At 31.1% G+C, this 22,059-nt stretch overlaps 3 protein-coding genes across 6 annotated transcripts; 1 reads left to right on the top strand and 2 right to left on the bottom strand.

Annotated features, from left to right (window-relative positions):
- Positions 1–208: 208 nt before the first annotated feature.
- Positions 209–7,591, bottom strand: LOC122603618 (short-chain dehydrogenase TIC 32 B, chloroplastic-like). 2 transcript variants are annotated; one of them, XM_043776371.1, is made up of 8 exons: positions 7,366–7,591; positions 2,362–2,593; positions 2,128–2,207; positions 1,854–2,007; positions 1,675–1,753; positions 1,512–1,596; positions 954–1,000; positions 209–551 (listed from the first exon to the last, which is right to left on the bottom strand). In XM_043776371.1, the coding sequence occupies exons 1-8, from the start codon at positions 7,481–7,483 to the stop codon at positions 375–377; spliced, it is 972 nt and encodes a 323-aa protein (XP_043632306.1). In that variant the 5' UTR covers positions 7,484–7,591; the 3' UTR covers positions 209–374. The 2 variants fall into 2 exon arrangements, with proteins under 2 accessions (XP_043632306.1, XP_043632307.1); XM_043776372.1 differs by lacking the exon at positions 954–1,000 and having other exon boundaries at positions 292–551.
- A 7,178-nt stretch (positions 7,592–14,769) lies between these two features.
- On the top strand, positions 14,770–16,469 carry LOC122603141 (dehydrodolichyl diphosphate synthase CPT3-like). Its single transcript, XM_043775763.1, has 2 exons — positions 14,770–14,997; positions 15,457–16,469. Exon 2 carries the CDS (start codon positions 15,486–15,488, stop codon positions 16,329–16,331), a length of 846 nt encoding a protein of 281 aa, XP_043631698.1. The 5' UTR covers positions 14,770–14,997; positions 15,457–15,485; the 3' UTR covers positions 16,332–16,469.
- An 851-nt stretch (positions 16,470–17,320) lies between these two features.
- Positions 17,321–21,000, bottom strand: LOC122605370 (splicing factor YJU2-like). Of its 3 annotated transcripts, none has more exons than XM_043778302.1 (9): positions 20,829–21,000; positions 19,753–20,009; positions 19,468–19,617; positions 18,511–18,645; positions 18,350–18,415; positions 18,172–18,228; positions 17,973–18,080; positions 17,755–17,842; positions 17,321–17,650 (listed from the first exon to the last, which is right to left on the bottom strand). In XM_043778302.1, the coding sequence occupies exons 2-9, from the start codon at positions 19,948–19,950 to the stop codon at positions 17,439–17,441; spliced, it is 1,014 nt and encodes a 337-aa protein (XP_043634237.1). In that variant the 5' UTR covers positions 19,951–20,009; positions 20,829–21,000; the 3' UTR covers positions 17,321–17,438. The 3 variants fall into 3 exon arrangements, with proteins under 3 accessions (XP_043634237.1, XP_043634238.1, XP_043634239.1); XM_043778303.1 differs by having other exon boundaries at positions 19,753–20,006; XM_043778304.1 differs by lacking the exon at positions 20,829–21,000 and having other exon boundaries at positions 19,794–19,870.
- Positions 21,001–22,059: the final 1,059 nt, after the last annotated feature.

Genomic DNA, 22,059 nt, shown 5'->3' with positions numbered 1-22,059 from the left:
TCTCGGGATAACTTATAACTTATAAGGCCTAAAGTAAATAACTACTTGTATGTTGTCACGAGACATGAATAAGGGAGAAACCAAGATGTGTCAACTGTTTTGACCACGTGTCCCTTAATTCAACATTCTTGACTTGCCTATACTCTATCTCTATGCATGAGTCTAAGAATAATTAACTTCCATCCATTCCCTTGACAAAACTTAGGTAGAACATACAAGTTAATGATCATATATCTTGAATTAAAGGTTTGTAAAGGCAAGTGGTGCCATTTGATTCTTTAACAGAGTTGATAATAGCATAATAAGATTACATTAAGCAAGCATTAGTAAATTCATAGAAAACATAGATAACTTCTATTAGTAGGAAAAAAGAATCACGATTTTTGCTGAAGAGAGTTGACCAGGTTTTGGGTGTAGTCCCAGAGCTTCTTGGCCAATTCAGGATCGGTTGCAAAGTTGCTTGCAGGCCATTCATTGCAATCCAAAAAGTACTTCCCAGTTACCCCTTTTAGGTCTGGGTGCACTGCCACATAGCAAGTTGTTGCTGCTCCCTATCACACCATAAATGATTACATCAAAAGTTGTATCTAATAAATCTAATAAATTAGTAACTTTGACTCTCACTGTCAACAAGTAGAATATTTATTATACGAGTATATCTATAACTGAAAAGTTCAAAACTACTCCTGCAAAAAAGCTCAAAACTACCAAGTACTTCCCTTAATCCCTTATTCTGGTCCGTGTTCAAGTGTTAAATGTAACCCGGCCGGACCTAATAGAACTGTTTGTATTACTACTTCGCTTTATTGCGTACAAATGAACTATTTTTTAAGTAATCTAATTTGAATATTTGATTATGTGGCAAAGAGAACTGATGTGTGTTCTTTCTTGTTATCTTCTTAATAATACAATAAAAATAAAGATTTATTAAAGAAAAAACGTAGTAAATGTACCTGTGGCACATTTTTCCAAAGGATACAAGTGAATAGCTTAAATATTCCTGCCAAAACGAACATGCAAAACATGACCAGGCCATTTTATTCTTTATGTAAACAGTACAAATTCGGTACTGTAGACATCAATGTATGATAACAAAACAGATTTACTGAAAATGACATATAACATGACAGGTACATAAATGCTTCTGGTTCCACATTCGATCATTGATCACAGGTAAAAACAAATGATTCATGTGTTTTCTGGTTTCTACTCGATTTTAATACCCTCAAGACCTCAACCAACTAATGTTATATAGTCAAAATACCACTTTCAAGTCCTCTGCAGGACATAAAAGCAGGGGTCATAGATATAGAATGCTATCAACAAAAAAAATGCTATTGTTACTTTGCAATAATCAACGATTTTAATAGACCACAGATATACAAGTATACAACTGCAAGACCTATACATTTAATCTAATATCTGAAAAAAGCATTATTTATTTGCAACCTAAAATCAGTTAATTATATTTTTCATGGAACTATAATATCAGCATGCCTACATATACTTACTCATTTGCCAAAATGAATGTCGCATGAGATCTGTCATTATTAACCCCGGGTGCACCGAGTTTACTATTATATTTGCCCCTTCTTCCTGCATTTCAATTTTTAAACCAATATGAGTTAGTTCGACTGTAATCATTGATGAATAGAAGTATAGATTAATTGGTACCTTCAAACGTCGAGAGAGCTCATTTGCGTGTAAAATGTTAGCCAACTTGGACTGACCGTAAGCCTTTTTGTCTGAATAGCTGTTTTAGACAAAGTATTAAGATTTAAGCCCAATAATATTGTTACACAAAGTGATTAACTAACTAAACTACATTAATCAACAATTATTGCTAGATTTACCTATTTTTATCATTGATTTTATCAAAATTTATCCCTTCTGCGTAAGTGTAGCGATGAGCTATAGATGATAAATTTACAATTCTACCTTCAATTCCGGTAGTTGTAGCTGTTTCCTTCATCTTATCAAGTAGTAGGTTTGTCAAGTAGAAGTGACCTAATTAACAACATTCATTCAATTCTCATATATATATTTTAATAACTACTTTAGTATAATTAATGATGATAAAGATAAAAGAAAAAAGGACTGCTTCATTGATAAGAGAATGAAACATACCTAAGTGATTGGTTGCAAATTGCATCTCTATACCATCTTGGGATAGTTGGTATGGACAGAACATAACACCAGCATTATTTCTGCAAATTTGGAAATTTCCGTAGTTAGAAAAACACGAACGAGGTTGATAATCCTCATCAAATGACGTTGTTGGTCTAGAAAATAATTGGCAATCAGTTGGAAAAAAAAAGGAGGTAATTTGTTTTACGGGCAATTAAGACAGAGTTAACTTACATTAAGATATTGAGGGGAAGATTAAGAGCTTTGAAGCTATCAGCAAAGGCTTCAACTGACTTGAGAGCCGAAAGATCAAGCTCAAGAACATCAATCTTTGCGGTCTCATTGGTTTTAAGAATTAGTTGTTTGGCTTCATTTGCAGCCTTGATGTTCCTTGCAGCTATGATCACATGAGCTCCCCTGAGTGCTAATACTCTTGTTGTCTCAAACCCAATTCCACTGGCTCCTCCTACAACACATTAATTACATACTTTTCATTTTCTTAATGATTTAAACTTTGTATAAGTCCAGATATATAATATAATGCACTTTTCAATTTTATAACTTTTTGATATTGCTTGATTATATGGTTTTATCAACTGTATAAAGTACAACTTATAGTATGTAAAAATACTTATAAGTGGCAAATTACTTCATACAATACAACATATGTTACTTCATTTTCTTGATTATACTTTTCATTTTCTTGATATTGCTGATTATACTTTTCATTTTCTTAATGATTTTATCAACTGTATATGTTTATACAATACACCATAGGTTACTTCATATTAAACATAATTTAATTCGCACTTTATATATTAGTCTTCTGAACTTGATCTGTTACAAACTTATGTTTAATATTGTTGTTTTTATAGTTAAATGAACAATGCTGTATTTACAATTTTACATTTAGATTTTAGGCCATAATATAACATGATCACAATTATTTTTCTGCTACAACTTAATTATAAGCTAGAATATGACACCAATTTATCGACCAACTTGATTTGGAAAAGTATGAACGAATCACATTCTCCATGAGGCTTTAAATTAATGTATGTATATGTTTTGGTTCAAAATAAACAAGTACGTAAAACAAACAAAACAATTTATGTTAACCGAGAATCATTGTGAATCATGAAACAAGACTTACTCGTTCTTTTTCTACTTAATAAACTTAATAATTAAGAGTTTAATGCATTCAGTCAAATTTTAATGTTCTTTTTTGACTTGATTAACAAAAATAACTGTCAATTACCTATTTTTTACTTGATACATATAGACATTATTGATACATTCAGCCACTTAATACATTGCACTTAATCAATAAAAAAAGAACGGCCCCTTATTTTCTTCTTATGCATTCACTAAAACAAGACTTTGATGGAACAAATACTTGCATAGAACAAATGCTGTCAAGTCTTATTCGAATTAAATAAGACTTTGAAAGACTAGACCTGTATTTGATTATACGACCGAGGCAAGAAAGATAAGTTCGCCGGCCTGTTTATATGGATGAAACTAAACGGCAATAATTTAATTGCAAAATCTATAAATCTTTGAATGATCGACATGTAGACATCAGTTTTAAATGCTACAAGTCAAGCGATAGAGAGATCTTTTCAAGACTAATGTTTCTTAATTGATGATTCATAAGTTTAAATACAACAAAATATATAGAATTATAGTACCTTATAATTTAACCAATTAATGGGTCTTTTGGTCTAACACATCTATCGGGTGTCAGGAAAATGTAATTTCGAGTTTAATGAATACTTAGCTTGCCAATGATCGTAGTTGAGGTGATGAGTCACTTTAACGAATCATATGTTCAAATCTTACTACACGGAACAAAATATTGGGATTTTTCATGTTGGGTGTTTTTTTTAGTAGGGTTTTTTTTATTATGGGGTCGCTGAACAGTTTTCTTAATACTAACAAGTGTAAAATTAAACTATAATATTCAATTATACTAGTTTGAAGTTGTCAATTACCATAAAACTAAATAAATTCATATAAATAGTATTAGAATTATAAAATTTTATAAATATTGTGGGGTTTTTATGGTCACCCTTAACCACTACATAACTCCTCCACTTGTGGCGGTCGAGTGAGTCAGCGGTCCATATCGTTTAAAGAAACTAATACTTATTGCAAAATACTCCGTAAATGTTAACTATGAAGTTGATATAAAGTTTTTCAGAAAAGTCATCATCAAAAACACTAAAATGTTTTGTTTGTTTTATAAAGTATTCAGTTGAAACTTAAAACCACTCAAGCAGACATTGTTTTATTAAAAGAAAATAGTAATATGAATAGAGCACGGGTGGTTTATATCAGTGATAAACATCTCAGCCTTTGGAGACAGAGGTCAGAGTTTCAATTTTTATCTCATGTAAAAGTTGGATGTCCTTTTCTACCGTTTAGGTGGAATCTGAAAGCGTGTAGCCTTTTCATCTAGAGTCTAGATAAAAGTAAAGTATGTCTACATCTTAATCTCCTATACAACGTCAAAATATTGGAGCCCAAAAGCCAAGGCAAACAAATCATAGACAAAGTTAGCTATGGATATCGAGTATCATGTTGAGCATTTGATTCTTCAAATACGATTTCATGATCATTAATCATAACAATAATAACATTTAATTACTAGTATTGTACATTAATGACCAATGATCATAAAGGTACTTCGAAATTCGAATACAATGGAGCATTTTACAAGCTCATTTTAGTTAAGCATCTTAAACTTACTATATATCGTACCGATTTTATTTTAGCAATATACAGTATATAACTACGATATCGTGGGTAAAATTGTAAAACAACTGTTTATGTTAGTGCTTAATTTCCAAAGCATAACTTTAGTATTTTGCTTGTTTTCACTTGCATATATTTTAGTCTTTTTCGGTAGTGCCAACTCAAAGTAAGGAAAAAAATCTTGAGCATTATAAGTTAACTGGCCATTAAGTGTTTGACGCCACTAGTGATGGAAATTGGTCCCAAAAGAAATGAAAAATAGTACTCCTATTTTCGTAAAAATAGTATACAAAGTCATGCATGTCTAGCTTTAATTTTACTACTATTTTTATACATATGGTTTCACCGAAAAACTCATATATCAAATCAAGTACGTTAAATTAATTAACTTTTCTGATAGATTCTTAACATTGAGAGAATAGATATGTTACATATTGTTCATTTGTTTTTTTGCCCTCACAAGAATAGTACGTTCACTTCAATAATTAATTTAATTAATTAACATGAATGGTCCATATGGTTTATTAATTTGGCATTCAAATTATAAAATATATATATATATATATATATATATATATATATATATATATATATATAACTTTTCTGGATATATATTGTCTTCTTAACATATTTATATATATTTTTTTTCTGAACACATTTTTATGTCATATAGACCGATCAAGGTATCATTCTTCGCTCATTATCTAAAATGAAATGAAGGATGATTAGTCAGTTTATGTGGCATTCAAAATAGATTTAGGAAGAAAAACTATACTACGGAGTAATAACTAACGTCTAACGCTACGACGTATATATAAGTGATCATGATCCGTGTATCTTAACCACACAATTAAATTCTATTAATGTAATTACTTGATTGCCTTAATATTATTTTTTTTATTAAAACTTTAAAATAATCATAATTAATCATATCATCAGGGAAATATCATTTTGAAGGAAAGAAATTTTCAAAAAAGTTGTGTTAGTTGATTCATGTTTTTTAAGTGAACTTAGCCATAAGCTACTTGCCCCATTGCATGTTCCATCTTCTTTTATTAATTAATTGAACATATAACAACAACAAAAAAAATACTCCGTAATTGTTTAGCTAGCTAGCTATCTGATTTTTACCCGACTATAATTAATCTTATATATACCATTTCATCGACGACACAACATACACGTACGTAGACGCCCTTCGTTAATTAGTAGAGAATGATTAATTAATGATGTATTCTCCATATATATATATATATATATACTTATTATTATTATTATTATTATTATTATTATTATTATTATTATTATTATTATTATTAATTTCTTATATATAATAGACACATATATGTATATACTAGATTTTAGACCCGTGTCCAACACTGGACACGAGTTTTACGATATTATCAATATTAGATCTTCATACTTTTAAGTCATAAAAACTTATAATTTTGAAGAAATACGGTTCTAAGTGTTATATTTGTAGTACAATAATCATATGTTTGTCACGGTAATGATTAGTCTAGACATATTGATGGAATTGTTTGTCGTAGTCATTCCACAAGCCACATGCTATATATAATAATTTCTTCATTATAGAATATTTTGAAACTAGTTATATTCATAATGTGATATTATTATGAAAAATAATTAAGAATTAAAATATAAACATATTTGTGATCCTGTACTTGACATTCAAATATATGTATTTAATCATGATGCGCGTCCATAATACGCATAGGTTTATTTTCAATCACTTGTTATATGATAATATAATAACAATTAAGATTGTTTTTATATTCTTTGATAACAATTAGAACTCTTGATTTGAGTGGCAACTGTAACATTAAACATTAATATGTAAAACTAATATATAAAAAGGAGAAAATTATGTACCTTTTTTATATTGAGAGATAAAATGAATCTTGAATGTAGTTTATATTGATTTGGATTTAGGATTCAAGTAACCATTTGTTGTCAATCGTGTTTGGGATATGTATCTAGAGTTCACATTGTATTTATATCAAATATTAAACTAAATATTAATATTTATAATTATAAAAATCTAATATAATATTTGTTAATAAGTCGTTAGGTTTTGAAATAATTTTTTTTAGAAAATATTTCATATGTTAAAATTTTTTATAATTTAATTAAATGATCATAAATTTTAAAAAATTCTCTTAAGTTGATGGCTAAAAATAAATATAAATTAAGTATTCAGGGCTAAAAAGTGTAAATTATTGATGAAAAATAAAAAAGTGTAAATTAATATAAATAATAATATAATAATATATTTAGATAATGATTATTAGGATTTTTAATTTGTAGTTTATCTAAATGATGACATCATCAAAAGTCAATTTGATGAAATTTAGCGATGTGATTGGTTAATAAGTCATTAGTTCAACTGTCTTATAGTATATATTAAGATGATCGATAATATGATGTATATGTAAGTACGTTGTGTATACATATATATACCTGTGATGATAACAGTGAGATTGGCAGCATCAATGGAATCAGAAACTTGTTCAGCAGTAGAGGCTGATCCAAATCCACTTGTTCCTGGCCTTCCCAATATCAAAGATAACATTCCCATTTTTCGTATATGTTTTGAATTCACTTAATTAGCTTTATATATATGTGTGTGTACGTGTGTATATTATGTAAAAATAATATATATATATGCAAAGTTCAATATATATGGTAGCATACAAACATATATATATGGCTACTATATATATATAGAGAAAGCTATAGAGGGATATGAAAGTAACTATATATAGGGATTGATATATGACATGATGATGGCTGGAGTTGAAAGAAAAAAGAAAAAGAAAAAGAAGAGGCGTCAAATGCGTGAAACGTAAAGCGGTGAATTTATTACTACAAGATGTAGATAGCTAGTAACACACACAACTAAATCATATCCGCTACGTACAACTTTAGTTAATTCTTTACATACATATAATAATAATAACTAGTACAAGTATATAGTTATTAGTTCAATTCATTGAATAATTTGATTGCTTGTGGAATCTGTTTTTAGGATTAAAAACTTACTGGCGTTAATAAACATATATCCGACCCGCCAATAGTTATTTCATCCATCTTTGATTAAGACGCACGATTTATTCGATTAAATGTTAAGGATCATTGTAACTACAACTTAATTTAATTAGGGGCCGTTTTGTTAATGCATTATATAGAAAAATTGAAGCTGTACGTCATATAAAAATATTGTCAGTGACCACTTAAACTTTATAATAAAAATACAGCTATATATAGTTTAATTGGCAAGACTCGAATGTTAACATACATACTCAATTCCAATATTTATACAATTCGATCAATATATATATTGTTTTGTGTTAGAGGTTAATAAGCATTCAATGTGAATGTCACAACAAAGACAAATATATTTCCTTTTAAGTTATTTGTATTGCAATTAATATAGTTTGTTTTTGGTACAACGACAACATATAACGATGTGCCCCATTAATTAGATATAATTAATCAGAAAGCTACATATGTAAATCATCTTTGGGAGATGTAGTCATTCTAGTAATTAACTAAAATTTAGACTCATGTCCAACACTGAGCACTGATTTACAATATTATTAATATTAGATCTTCATACATTTAAGTTATAAAAGCTTATAATTTGAAGATATACAATTCCAAGTGTCATACGTTGCAAGTTGTAGTACAATATTCACAGGTTTGTCATTATCATTATTAGCCGAGACATATTGATGAAATTACTTGCCGTAGTTATTCCGTAAGGCACGTGCTATAGTAAATTCTCTGTTATATAATTTTTTGAAACCAGATGTACTAATAATGTGATATTATTATGAAAAATAATTAAGAATTTTAATTTAAACATACTTGTGATCCTATACTTGACATTTAAGTATACGTATCTGATCATGATGCGGGTCTTTAACACGAATAACATGGATAGGTCACTACAAAAAAAATTTCATTTGTCCACACTTTTAGTGGAGTGTGAACAAATTAAAATTTTTGTCACGCTTTTTTGTGTGTAAAAATATATATAGAAATAAAAGTGGGTGTAAAGTTAGCGTGGACAAATGGGGTGTGACAAAATAATTATGAAAGTTCACACTAAAAAGTGTGAACTTTTAATTCTATATATTTTTACACACAAAAAAGCGTGACAAAATTTTTAATTTGTTCACACTCCAATAAAAGCGTGGACACATGAAATTTTTTTTGTAGTGGGTTTATTCTCAATCACCTATCCTATGATAATTATTGATGACTAAAAATAAATATAATTTAATTATTCATGGCTAAAAAGTGTAAATTATTGATGAAAAACAATTACTAAGCCAAAGTCAATTTAATGAAATTGAGCGATTTAATTGATTAATAAGTCATTAGGTTTTGAAATACTTTTTTGTAGACAATATTTCATATGTTGAAATTGTTTTAATGTAAATTTTAAAAAATTCCCTCAAGTTGATTGCTAAAAATAAATATAAATCAAGTATTCAGGGCTAAAAAGTGTAAATTATTGATGAAAAACAAAAAAGTATAAATTAATGAGATTTTTTCTATATTTAATATAAATAATAATATAATAATATATTTGGATAATGATTATTAGGATTTTTAATTTATAGTTAATTTAAATGATGGCATAAATGAAAGTCAATTTGATGAAATTAACAATTTGATTAGTTAATAAATCATTAGTTCAACTATCTTATAACATATATTAAGATTAAGATTATAAGATAGATCAATCATTAATCACTACCCCCTCGCGGCCCTCAATGCATGCATTAGACTGCGTTTGGTTTAATACTACTGGTAACATATATGTAACATTATTTTATCATCCAAGACCACTAAAAAAATATTTGTATATCTTTCTATAGGGAACTTAAGTTTAAAGAAGGATGCATATGTTTATTATATTTAAAAGTACGAATAAAAACGTTTTAAGTTATTTTTTACACAATTAATTGGTCAATTATTTAACTACCTATAGATGACATTAACTTAATTTTTTCTATTCCCTGATAATTAAAGAACATTTTTTTGGGTATAAGAAATTGATGTGACCCCATTTTGTGCTCGGAGTTGATATGTATATTATTTTCGATAACCGTGTATTATCAAACGTGTTTTACGATGATATTATATACGATATAGATCATAAGACACTTTTGGTACTTCACTATTAACAAAAGTATAAATACACCTTCAGGGCGGAGCTGTGTGGGGGTAAACCCCCAATCCTTTATATATATAGGTATGTATATGAATGTATTGTAGTCTTGTAGGCAAGAAACTAAAATTCAAGTAATATATAAAAAGAGTGATAGGATGATGATAAGAGGCTCCCCAATGGGTACGTCCCACTGTTCGTTCGACTATCTCGGACGAGTCCACACCGTTGGGTGGGACTCGTCCCTTACTCGTTTGATAGGCTCGTCTGGTGCGTTCGTTCTTCCAGGGACGAATGTTTGTTTGTAATTTTTTTTATTTTTTTTGAATGTAACGGATAGTTTTCATGGAAGAAGACAAAACTTTTCAACTTTCAAAAGTTGGCAAAACAGGTCCCTGTAACGGCTTGTTTGACCACCTGCAGTTCAAAAACTTTACACTTTTAGTCCTTTAACGGCTAGTTTTTGAAAAAGCCTATATATACACCTCCATAAGCACTAGAACACACCACACTTGCATTATTCAGATATATTCACACATACAAAACCATTTTAAGCATAAAATCATGTCGAACTTCAACAACCAAAAAGAAAACGACTTTTGGAACAACGCCATGAACGATTTTAATCAATCGTACTCTAACCAGCCACCACAAACACCCTTCATTCCACCACCAAATGACCCCTGTTATGCTCAATTCATGGCAGCTTATTATGCTTCACTTGCCGCTGCACAACCCCCTAATCTCTACCATGGGGGGTTGTCGTCAGCTGCACAATTTCAACAACCCGATCAACACTCGTTTCCCACACCACCATGTAACCCCACCCCCACACACGAATATGCTCCCACGTCGGTCCCAATTAGTTTAGGTTTAATTTAAAAAAATAAAAATGTTGTTGTGTTTTTTTTTGTTTTTTTGCATTTTTAGGTTGTATGCTTTATTTTATTGTAATTTGTTTTTTTTTATGTTCTAAATGTATTTGTTTTTTTATTTCTAATGAACTTGTGTATTTTGTTAATAATTTGTGTTAATGGACAAAAAATGTATTTTATTAATAGTTTAGAGGGTTAAAAGTGTAAAGTTTGGATAAATGGGTAGAATTAAATAATTGGTGGGTCCAAGACTAGTCTTTGGTGGACGAGTCAATTGGGTGCATTTTGGGGGGATTAGTCCTTGGAGTGTTTTTTGCTGACGTGGCGCTGACAGAGACTAGTCTTAGGTGGATTTGTGGTGTCTATTGGGGAGCCTCTAAGGGTATATCTTGAAGGGTATGCTTAATTAGATTTTTTTATAATAAGGTTATTTGTTGTATGAAAGAAGCCATTGATATTGTGGATTTTGGAAACTGTATGTCTAATTGCAGAGAAGAGAAAGAGATAAAGTAATTTTGTTATATATATTTTTATAGGAGGTAATATTCGTACCATAACTTTTGATTAATCCACCACCAACATAATTTACTGACTTGTACAGTGTATTCTAATAATTGTACTGTGTAGTAAATATATCAACTTTTGTGGTACAAATATCAATTCTTTATTTTTATTATATATTTTCAATTTAAACCATCAATTATGGTTATTTATATCCTTATGGTTATGCGTAGATAGAGCTATATAAATATGCCCCAATTTTAACGATTTTCATTTAATTTTGGTTCACCTAGAGATGGAGCCAGAAGCTTTTCTGCTTTTGTATGAGGGATAATTTTAAAAGTTTTTTGTCATATTTATAAGAGTCGTATCTCGATAATGTAAAAAAATTGGGCCATAGCTCGAGAATAGAAAATGGACTATTTTTCCTACACCGAGTGTAACACTCATAGTTAAAAACAACGACTACACATGACGGACAAGGTCTTATTAAATGAAAACGCAAAACCATAATGCATGAAACCCGAAAAATATATCTTTTTATGAAATAACTAGCTTATATATATATATATATATGTATATATGGGGGAAGTGAGTAATGAGTATGGGGTTGTCACTCATCTAAGCTTAGATGGAAAACAACCCCATATTCACTTTTTGTGATAAATATATATAATAATTACTTTTTGTGATAAATATATAGAATAGTTTGAAAAAAAGTTTTTTTTCCACAAACAGTTACACTATTAATTTATTACACATTTACATACCAAAAAAAAGCTTTCTTCGTTTTTTCTATTAAAAATTAAAATAACTCAAGTTTTTTTATTATTCAATGGAAAAAATTTATCTCAAAATTAATATTTCGATGACTAATGACTTGCAAAAAATATGTTTATAACAATGAAGATAATATTTGTATGTATGCCTAATTATTTTTCCTTATTTTTTTAACAAAATTAGAAATATACCATTTAATTTTTAGAAATTTACATTATACCAAAATTAGAATAGGAGCAGCTGACCCCGCTGCCCCCATAGTTAATCTGTCCCTGGGTCCACCTTAATTAATCTAAATTTCTGGTTCATCACTGTACATCTTCGAGTTGAATTAATTGGAATTTGAGGCTCTAAGTCGGTCAAACCCATATATCGATCGGGATTTGGATTATCAGTAAGATCGAGCATTAGGGGGGCATCGTCGTATGAGTTGGGCATGTATACAGTGAGTGTAAGTGTGTAAACAAGATAAATGTGAGGTGACAAGCGCCCCTCTTTATATGCATGGGAAGTGGGAACTAACGTAATAACGTGTGGTATGGGTTGTAATCTTCATGGGGTGGGCCCCAACTCAATCTTTTTCATTCAGTTAAAGACACTACACATCCTTAAAAGCATTTCTAATGTATAATTTGATCATAGCATATATTACTTTTCAGATTTTGAATAATAATTACAATAATTTAGTTATTACTACATGTTTATAAAATTATATATATTATAATCATATAGATAAATCGTGTTATTATATTGAAAATGAAAATAATCATATATATAATTAAATCGTGTTATTATATTGAAAATGAAGATATACAATCTATTAACCATATAATAACCAAATAACATATTAGTACCAAAACTTTGTTTTTAACAGACATTGAACGTTAGTTGTTGCAATTTAAGCAAAATAACATAAGTTATTGATCTTGAGAACAGACCAGATATTTTTGTCTCTTCTAATTAAACTTCTTTTACAATAACAGAGGATTAATTTGACTCATTTTCATTTCTTATTAAGTTGATATTTCACTTTTATTTGAACTATCAATATCAAAACTATGTTATTTAACCATAGATATCATACAATAATATACAAGTAGGGAGAGAATAGATATAAGTCTAGGGAGATAGAGAAAAATGTCGTTGCATTTCATTTCATTCATTAATTAATTAATTAATATGATTTTCTTTAATCAATAAGATGATTTTTTCGACAAGTTTTTCGATGCTTAATTAATCAGTAACATGATTTTTTAAAACATTTAGTCGAGAATTAACTTTTAAGATATACAGGACTGTACAATAGACCAGCTTAGCATAATCTTAATTACGGTTTGCTAAAGATTTAGGAGTTGTTAATGGCATTTAGGGGGAAAAAAACCATAAAATTGTCAGAGTCAAACTTAACATTTATAAAAAAAAACCCCATTATATATATTTTGCTTAAATGTCATTCATGAAACTTACAATGGAAACTTTTATAGCTATTAAAACACGTTTGTTTTTGGAAAGAATAAAATATGTTAAATAAATGGAAATTTAAATAAATGAAATTTGACAAAATATATTTTTTTTATTTTTCTTGAAGATTATAGTGACGGACATAATGAAATTTTCCCCCTACCCCATGGAATAGAGATTTGATCAAATGAGAGAATGTTTACTATCCAACGAAATGAGATTTCTTCATAATCGAACAATCAAACACATTAAAGAATGAAATTTAATTCCAATTACATCACAGTGAATCAAACGCGACCGAAAGAGTTATACATGGCATGTTGTGTAGTGTGTACCTGTGTCCCATATATGAGTATGTGGGCCAGTCCAAATTATGGAGGAAGAATTTTGGCCCATATAATGCCATAATGGCATGTGGTACTGTAGCCCAAGGATTGGCCCAATGGATGATTCATCGATGGTTGAGTACGTAATGCTAAATTCTTCGTATCGTATGATCGAGCCTGAATGCTAAGTTCTGTTTGGTTCTGGAAATGGCTACAAGCTGTTTTCCTATCTCAAACTGAGGGACCAAGCCCACTTCTAGCCTTTTAGGTAGCTTGTTGACGTTTCTGTAGTCCTCTAATTTACTTTTTTTTTTTTTTTTTTTTTTTTGTGTGTGTGTGTGTTTCAGGAGTTAAAACTTGAAAGATTTGACATATCTATATATGCATCATAAGCCAAATTGCTTTACCATTTTTGATTAATTTTTTTATTAATGTATTTATTACCTTTTCATTTTGTTTTAACATTATATTTTAATTGTACAACGTATCGATATTAGTTCTAGTTTGGCTACTGCATAAATATAAATCAGATTAAAGCTTGCGCAATACATGCACACAAAAAATAAAAATGAAAAAAAAAACACACAAAATACACATGTAAAGCTTAAATTCATGAAATAACATGTGGCCCAAGTATTTTGTTCCGCCGAATTATATCCTTCACACGTACAAATAATGAACACACTCTTTTTCATTCATTCATTCATTCATTGTTGTAAAGAAGAAACAAACAGAATTTTGTTGGAACAATATCTAACGCCTTGCAAAATATTACGAGTAATAATTGATTTCCTTCACTAACGTCTCTTTCGTGTATGTTTGTTTGTCTCTCATGAGTTTAGCTCGATAGATTATATGAAGTTGAAGCCTAGCTAGCTAGCGGCTACATGGTTGATATTCAAAAACTAAGTACACACACATATTACACCTTAATTTACCCGGGTTTCCTAGCTAGCTAGCTAAAGATGTAAGTTTTACGCCTTCCATTTTTTCTTTCTTTTACTACGTTAGTGAAGATTTGTAGTTTCATCTCAATAATGTTCTTACCAAGCTAGCCAGGTTCCCATGAGACTATAGAACATTGAAAATCGGAAACTTATATATATATATATATATGCCGAACATATTATTTTTTGTTCTATTTATTCCTTCCGTCCCAAAATAATTGTCTTGTTGAAAATAAAGCACAAAGTTTATAGGAGAGTTGTAGTTTATAATGCCTTGTCAAGTAACAAGCTAGATGACAATATTATTTTTGTGATAATTTAATTACGTACTACTACTTATTTATTAGACTTGTCTCAAACTTTCCTTTGTTTGCAAATCCCAATTTACTTTCAGAAAATGATTGTTCAGGTGAATTCGACCCATAACATGTTGCCTCAATGATTTGACATTCTGTCATCTAACTTTGAAGTACGTGTAGTCTCTGAAACAGGTTAACCGACAGCAAAAATGGCTGAAGAAAGACAATCGGGTGTTATTGGCAAGTGCTTAGGAGCCTTGAACGTCACCATGAGACGAGTACTGTTTAATTTCATGTCATCGGGTCCAATTCCACAACACATGGCGTTCATCATGGATGGAAACCGTAGGTTTGCAAGGAAATGGAAGCTGGAAAAGGGTGCAGGACACAAAGCAGGGTTCCTAGCGCTTATGTCAGTTCTAAAGTACTGCTATGAGATCGGTGTCAAGTATGTGACCGTCTACGCATTTAGTCTTGATAATTTCAATAGACGCCCAGATGAAGTCCAATACGTTATGGATCTTATGCACGAGAAGATTGAAGGTTTTATGAAAGAACTGGACATGGTTAACAGATATGGGATTAGGGTGTTGTTTATTGGGGATTTGAATAGACTAGATGAGCCCGTTAGGATTGCTGCTGACAAGGCAATGGAAGCCACAGCCATGAACACAAAAACGTATCTTCTAGTGTGTGTGGCGTATACTTCGTCCCATGAAATCCCTCGTGGTGTCTACGAAGCATGTCAGGAGAAGAGTGGTTTGACGCGCACATTAAATGGACACGGAAATGATATCGTGAGTGACGAAGAGGAGATAAAAGTGGTGGATTTGGAGAAGCACATGTATATGGGAGTGGTTCCTGATCCTGATATACTTGTGAGGAGTTCGGGGGAGACGAGGCTCAGCAATTTTTTGCTGTGGCAATCAACAAATAGTTTGTTGTATGCTCCAAAAGCTTTGTGGCCAGAGGTGGGATTTTGGCATGTAGTTTGGGGGATCTTCAAGTATCAGAAACACTATTACTATTTGGAGAAGAAAAAGAAGCAGGCTTGATAATCAATATATAGGGAATTTACAACTAATATAAGTATCCATCATCATCTTAATTATTACTATTATCTTTACTATATTAAACTTCTCTTTGTAATTCTCCCTAAATAAATATTATATCCAAGTATTTGGTTTGCACTATACATTTGTATTGTGTAATACGTGTTGGTAACTTGCAATTTATATTTATGTTAAGCATATTTACAAACCAAGGCAGTTTTAAGCTAGCCATTTTGATCAACTAAAGTATGTATTTGCTGTTTGATGTAACAGCAATTTGTGGAAAACTGGCCCTCTTGAAAACCAATGGACTTATATAATTACTTACTAGTGGAATGGTTTCATCCCGACACAACGTATATATGGGCATATGAGAACTCTATGTTATGTCATCTTTATGCATCTTACTTTTATGGTTCTTAAAATATGGCTTTTTAGGGATAATTACTTGAAAAGGCACTTAACTTTCACTCATTTCTTGTTCTATTGAAGGATCAGAAATATCCTGAATGAATATTTTTTTTTATTGTTATTTTAATTAAATGAAAAATAATTTAAAAACACCCATCTTCCCCGCTCCTACCTTTCATTTCCAATCGAACATAGATCCATTTTCTATTGTATACATCCTATGCATATCGGGATTGTTTTCGTTAATCATGATTGTAAAATCTTAAGATCAACATCTAAATCTTTATAACCTTGCTAATCTAGAGGGTTTGGCTACGACTGAATAGCAAACGAGCCTTACAAATCCTCCAAAAACCAATAGCTTCAAAACCATTCACAGACCCACAATCTGATTGTACAGGTTAGCTACAACATGATTGGGGTTGGGTTTTTTTTTTTTTTTTTTTGGGGGGGGGGGGGGGGGGGGGGGGTAGCTAATTGTTGCTTGTCAATAGACCTGAGCTCATTAATTAGAATAATGTACTAATCGACAATAATTTATATAACAAAATTAACAATAATGGTAACTACAATGGATCAGATAACACAAATAGGTTTTCATCAATCTATATATGGGTTGTGTTAGCTGGTCTTATAAAAACAACCAGCAAGAGGATCCTGTTAAGCTACTAAATCCAACCAGTTACAAGAGAAATAGAATCAGAGATCATTCTGATAGCAAACACGAAACTTGATTACTCTTTCTTCATTACTGTCTTCATACTGTTGGCATAATGATTGTAATCCATTACCACTTGTAGTTTCAGCCTTCTCTTCTTTTTCATTTGCTTGCGTTTTGGCTTCTGATTGCTTCTTCACAACAGAGAACTTTATCGTTGAAGACTTGAGTGCAAAAGTGCCACTTGGAACATCTACAAATTAAATCATCAAGACAACAGTGTTAGGATTTTGTAGTATACAGTAGCAATTAGCAAAACCCCGTGACAGGGGAAGAACAAAACTCAATTCCACACACCTTTTTTATTAATCAACTTTTCAATGGTACTGCTTTTTGCCAGGTAATCTGTTGGGCTATCAGAAACTCCATGAAAAACTTTCTGCTTCTGCATGACAAATATAATTAAACTTGATATTAGAATGCATAGCATCCCCTGAATAAGCTGTTCATTAACTTTCATAAAAAGGTAAAACAAGCATGTATAGCTGAATTGCACTTGGACTATATCGTCATACCTTAGAGCCATTTTTTGAAGATTTGCCATTGTCAGGACCTGCAAGAATCATTTCATCATCATCATCAAGTTCATCGTCATCAATTCTGCGGATAAATTCTCTTGATCCCTGAGTTAAATTCAAGAGCAGGTTTTCTAAATTAGCATAAGAGCTAAGTAGATAATTAGCATAATCTCAAAATAGTAGTCATAGTACTAACCTGGAAGAAGGATTCTATAAGGGCTTCATCTTCCTCTTCAAGGTTGTCCTCCTGCTGCTGCAGAACGATCCAGAAACAATTTAAACAACAATATCACGGTATAAAATACTCAGCCACTACTAAAAACATGTGAAGACTTGTTGACTGTAAATTAGAGCTACTAACCACTTCACCATACCTGTACCGGAGCTGATCGCTGCAAGGCTTCAAGCATTTTATCCACGCTTACATGTGCATGTCTTGACTGCAAAACAAAGACAAATTGCCTTTTCAGAATCGAAAACAGTCTTATTAACTAATTAGCAATACGTAGATATGTATGTAAGATGTAACAAAGACCTTCATCGACTTCAATTCATCGAGTGCCGCAAGGATATCCATTTCCCTTTTGGACTCATTTGTTCTATTCTCCAACGACTTCATTGCATCTCCCATCTCTTCAGCATCTCGTTTCCTCTGCTCCTCCTCACCAACCTGAAAAAGAGCATATTTTCATGGGTGAAGATCCATATGTTTATTAACAAACGGTAGAGTTGGTAAGTGGGTGGATCGGGTTGCGGGTTCTAAATAAGCATATCATTACAAAAACATCTTAATATTACAATTAAATATTAATTATAGGATATGTTTGGCAAACATAGCTGGGGCTAGAGTGGAGCTAAATGGGGACTGGAGCTTGAAGCCGGGAGTTATGTTTGGAAGCTTCCTTTCAGAGGCTTTAATTTAGATACTTTTGGGAGCTTTAGCAAATTTTTGTGGCCGAGGCTTTCTTTTTGAATTCCAAATCCAAACGGAGCTTTTTTTTAAATAACCTGTGGCTGTAAGCTCCTAAAAGCCCCTTAAACGACCCTTGCAAAACACACTATAGTGTGATCACTGATCACAATATTATCATAACAATTAACTACATATTCGAATTAAGACAACTTAAGAGGTTGTATGCAACTATCAACTCTCAACTCGAGTCGCCAAAAACTCTCAACTCGCCCTAGCCAGCCGAGTTGATTCGCAAGTTCCGCGAGGGCCCACCTTTAGTAAAAACAGATTTTGGATGACTTTCAAAATGTTTATCTACTTGCAACTACGCATTAAAAATAGAGTATAGTAACTTTCAATCGGTTATTCGGTTTGACACGTCCCTTTTAACCAACGTTGTTTATTTGACCAACTAAAAATAAGGCACAACCAAGACTGACCAATTAATAGGTAAATGGGTGGAAATCTCCATCTCAAAATTAAACGGCATCAACACCATTCACCAAGCATAAACAACTCAACTTCTTTATTAAATTTTACCTCATCTTCCGCACGCCAAGGCTCAAAATTTCTTGCAGCTCCCGACTCAACAGTGTAATCAGAGTTTTGAGGATCTGTCTTCATGGTAATCTCGGCTGAACATTTGGTGCACTTAGAATAGAATCTGAATATTTGAATTCCAAGATACGTCTACACATGTGAATCAAAATAAAAACAAATGAATATCAGTTAAGATTTTAATGTCATTATACGAAAGTAAGATATACTATATATGCATATCACATATGTATAGGTATAACATATGTGTGTTTATCAATAACATACATCTCCAACAACATCTTCTTTACGTGAATTAAACTTGGTACCCTTGTATATGTAGTTTCCACATGTGCTGCAGCGAATGCTCATTGGCTGCATCATTCTAACCTTTATTTGCCGATTCTTGGGGATGTGCTGCCTTGGAATTTTTGCCGGATCGAAATCCGGCGGATAGTACTTATTCAACACCTTTCGCTCTGCCATCTCTTCTTTCTTTTTTACTGATCAAACTGATGAAAATGGGATGGCTATCTAATAATCTTCTGTCCAAATAGACCAAAAGAAAATGAGAAATCCAGATGAGAAGAAAACAAACATTTCCAGCAATATCGAAATAGCAGTATTCAATGGTCAGCATGATCTTTAAGAATTGCAAGAGTCAGGCAGTCAGCATGGTCTCGTCTATAAACAAGGCAAGACGCCGTCACTCAAAATACAGGATTACCAAACCGATAAGCAAGCAGAATAGACATTACTATGAGTGATCACATTGATGATAACTATACCAATTTGTGAAGCAAAAATCTTATTAAACAGATATCAAATTCTAGCCTTCTAAGGTCTCAAATACAAGGCTTCAAGATAGGCATCCTATTTCCATCCCTACTTCTAATATGCGGTAACTCGTAACTTACTTTAAAACGGTCGACAGTTTACAAAATTTAAAGCATTTTTTTTCCTAGATACAGAATCCAGTGCACCGATCATTAACTTAGCTCAATACAAGTTTCATGAGAAGATAAACATCATTATCCGCTTTTTCAATCTAAAAAAGTAACAAGATCAAGATGGCAGTAGTATGAGATTAATCTTTACATAGCATAAATGCTAAGACTAAAAGCTCCAATATCGAATAATTCCAAGCGAAACTCATATAAAATAAAAGAGATTTTAGCTAAATTTGCAATTTTAATTTACATATCCAGACAACAAACTATACCATAAAAATTCAGTTCATATGTAAAAATCATGTTGTATAATATGCGTCATAGTTATGCTATAAAGATAAAATAAAAGCTACTAAAAAATTCATACAATATATATATAATATATATATATATATAAGTATAACTAAAACTCACCAACAGCGAGCCTATCGACGAGGAAGCACCGCCGAAAAGGTGATGCAAACAACGCCAGACAAACGGCGTGAAATGGCAGGGTGTAATGCCGGTGAAACGGCAGGGTGTAATCGCTGTGTAATAGAGGCGGTGAAGGTGGTGGCGAGACGGATAATTTGATCTGCAAGGAGGGATAGTCAAAATTAGACTTGAGACGAAAAGAAATTTGGGATGCAAGCTTATATACAAAACCCTAATTAAAGATTTATGATAGATCCAAAATTGGTCCTTGTCGTTTGTCGATTTTAGTAATGGGTCTCTTTTGAGTTCACTTGCAGTGAATGTCCCTATAATTTAAAACTTTCGCAAGTCCGGTCCCTTTTTAACAAACCTTTAACACCGCATTTTTAAGTTTTTTTAAATGAGAAAGAAAAAAAAATGATAGGAGTTTTTATGTTTTTTCTGTTCTTGATTTCTTGAGTATTTTTCAAGTAGGAAAATAATATAATTGATGGGGAAATATTCCCTTTTTAACAAACCTTTAACACTACATTCTCAAGTTTTTTTAAATGAGAAAGAAAAAGAAATGATAGGAGTTTTTATATTTTTTCCAATCTTGATTTCTTGAGTATTTTTTAAGTAGGAAAAGAATAGAATTGATGGGGAAATATTGAAGTTTTAAAGCCCAAAGTTTTTCTCCTATTTATGGCCTGATTTAAATGAAAATTTTTCTACTCTTATCATCTTATGTACTATTACCATTTTATTCCTTAACCAACTCTTTTTACTCTTCTTCTCCACTACTGTGTGGACCTGGGACCTGGCGTTGATAATTGCTTATGTATATTTCTTTATGTTCTATTCTTGAGTCTATTTTTTTAAGAAAAGAAAAGAAGTGATATGATATGATAAGAAGAGATAAAATTTGATCATTTTAAATCATCTTATTAATGGGAGGAAGATTTTTTAAACAAAAATAACAAAAACTTCTTTTCAATTCATTTCCTTTCCATCTTTAAAAAAAACTCAATAAACCAATTTGTTTAAAAATCACTTGAATTCTTTTCCTTTTCCCCTTTTACAAAAGCTCAAGAACATAGTGTTATTGTATAATAATTTTGGCTGGTGAGTTTCCATTTCAAAATAATAATGCGAAATTTAATTCAATTTAAGAATAAAACAAAAATCAAGTCTGAGTATTACCAATATGTGCAAAACACTTTCCGTAGTTCATGTGCCACCGGTATATATC

The sequence above is a fragment of the Erigeron canadensis genome, chromosome 6 (genome assembly GCF_010389155.1).
Source record: "Erigeron canadensis isolate Cc75 chromosome 6, C_canadensis_v1, whole genome shotgun sequence".
Taxonomy (NCBI): domain Eukaryota; kingdom Viridiplantae; phylum Streptophyta; class Magnoliopsida; order Asterales; family Asteraceae; genus Erigeron; species Erigeron canadensis.
The sequence above is the reverse complement of the archived record's forward strand: the minus strand, read 5'-3'. Positions and strand labels throughout refer to the sequence as shown.

Bases quoted from the DNA above. Each gene is read 5' to 3' on its own strand.
- LOC122603618 (XM_043776371.1), bottom strand. From the start codon at position 7,483: ATGGGAATGTTATCTTTGATATTGGGAAGGCCAGGAACAAGTGGATTT. The intron at 2,208-2,361 runs GTAAGTTAACTC...CCAAATTTGCAG, and splicing joins CTTCCCCTCAATATCTTAAT to AAATAATGCTGGTGTTATGT. The intron at 1,001-1,511 runs GTAAGTATATGT...TCGTTTTGGCAG, and splicing joins ACATTCATTTTGGCAAATGA to GAATATTTAAGCTATTCACT.
- LOC122603141 (XM_043775763.1), top strand. From the start codon at position 15,486: ATGGCTGAAGAAAGACAATCGGGTGTTATTGGCAAGTGCTTAGGAGCC.
- LOC122605370 (XM_043778302.1), bottom strand. From the start codon at position 19,950: ATGGCAGAGCGAAAGGTGTTGAATAAGTACTATCCGCCGGATTTCGAT. The intron at 18,081-18,171 runs GTTAGTACTATG...AATTTAACTCAG, and splicing joins TTATAGAATCCTTCTTCCAG to GGATCAAGAGAATTTATCCG. The intron at 17,651-17,754 runs GTGTGTGGAATT...TTTAATTTGTAG, and splicing joins AAAGTTGATTAATAAAAAAG to ATGTTCCAAGTGGCACTTTT.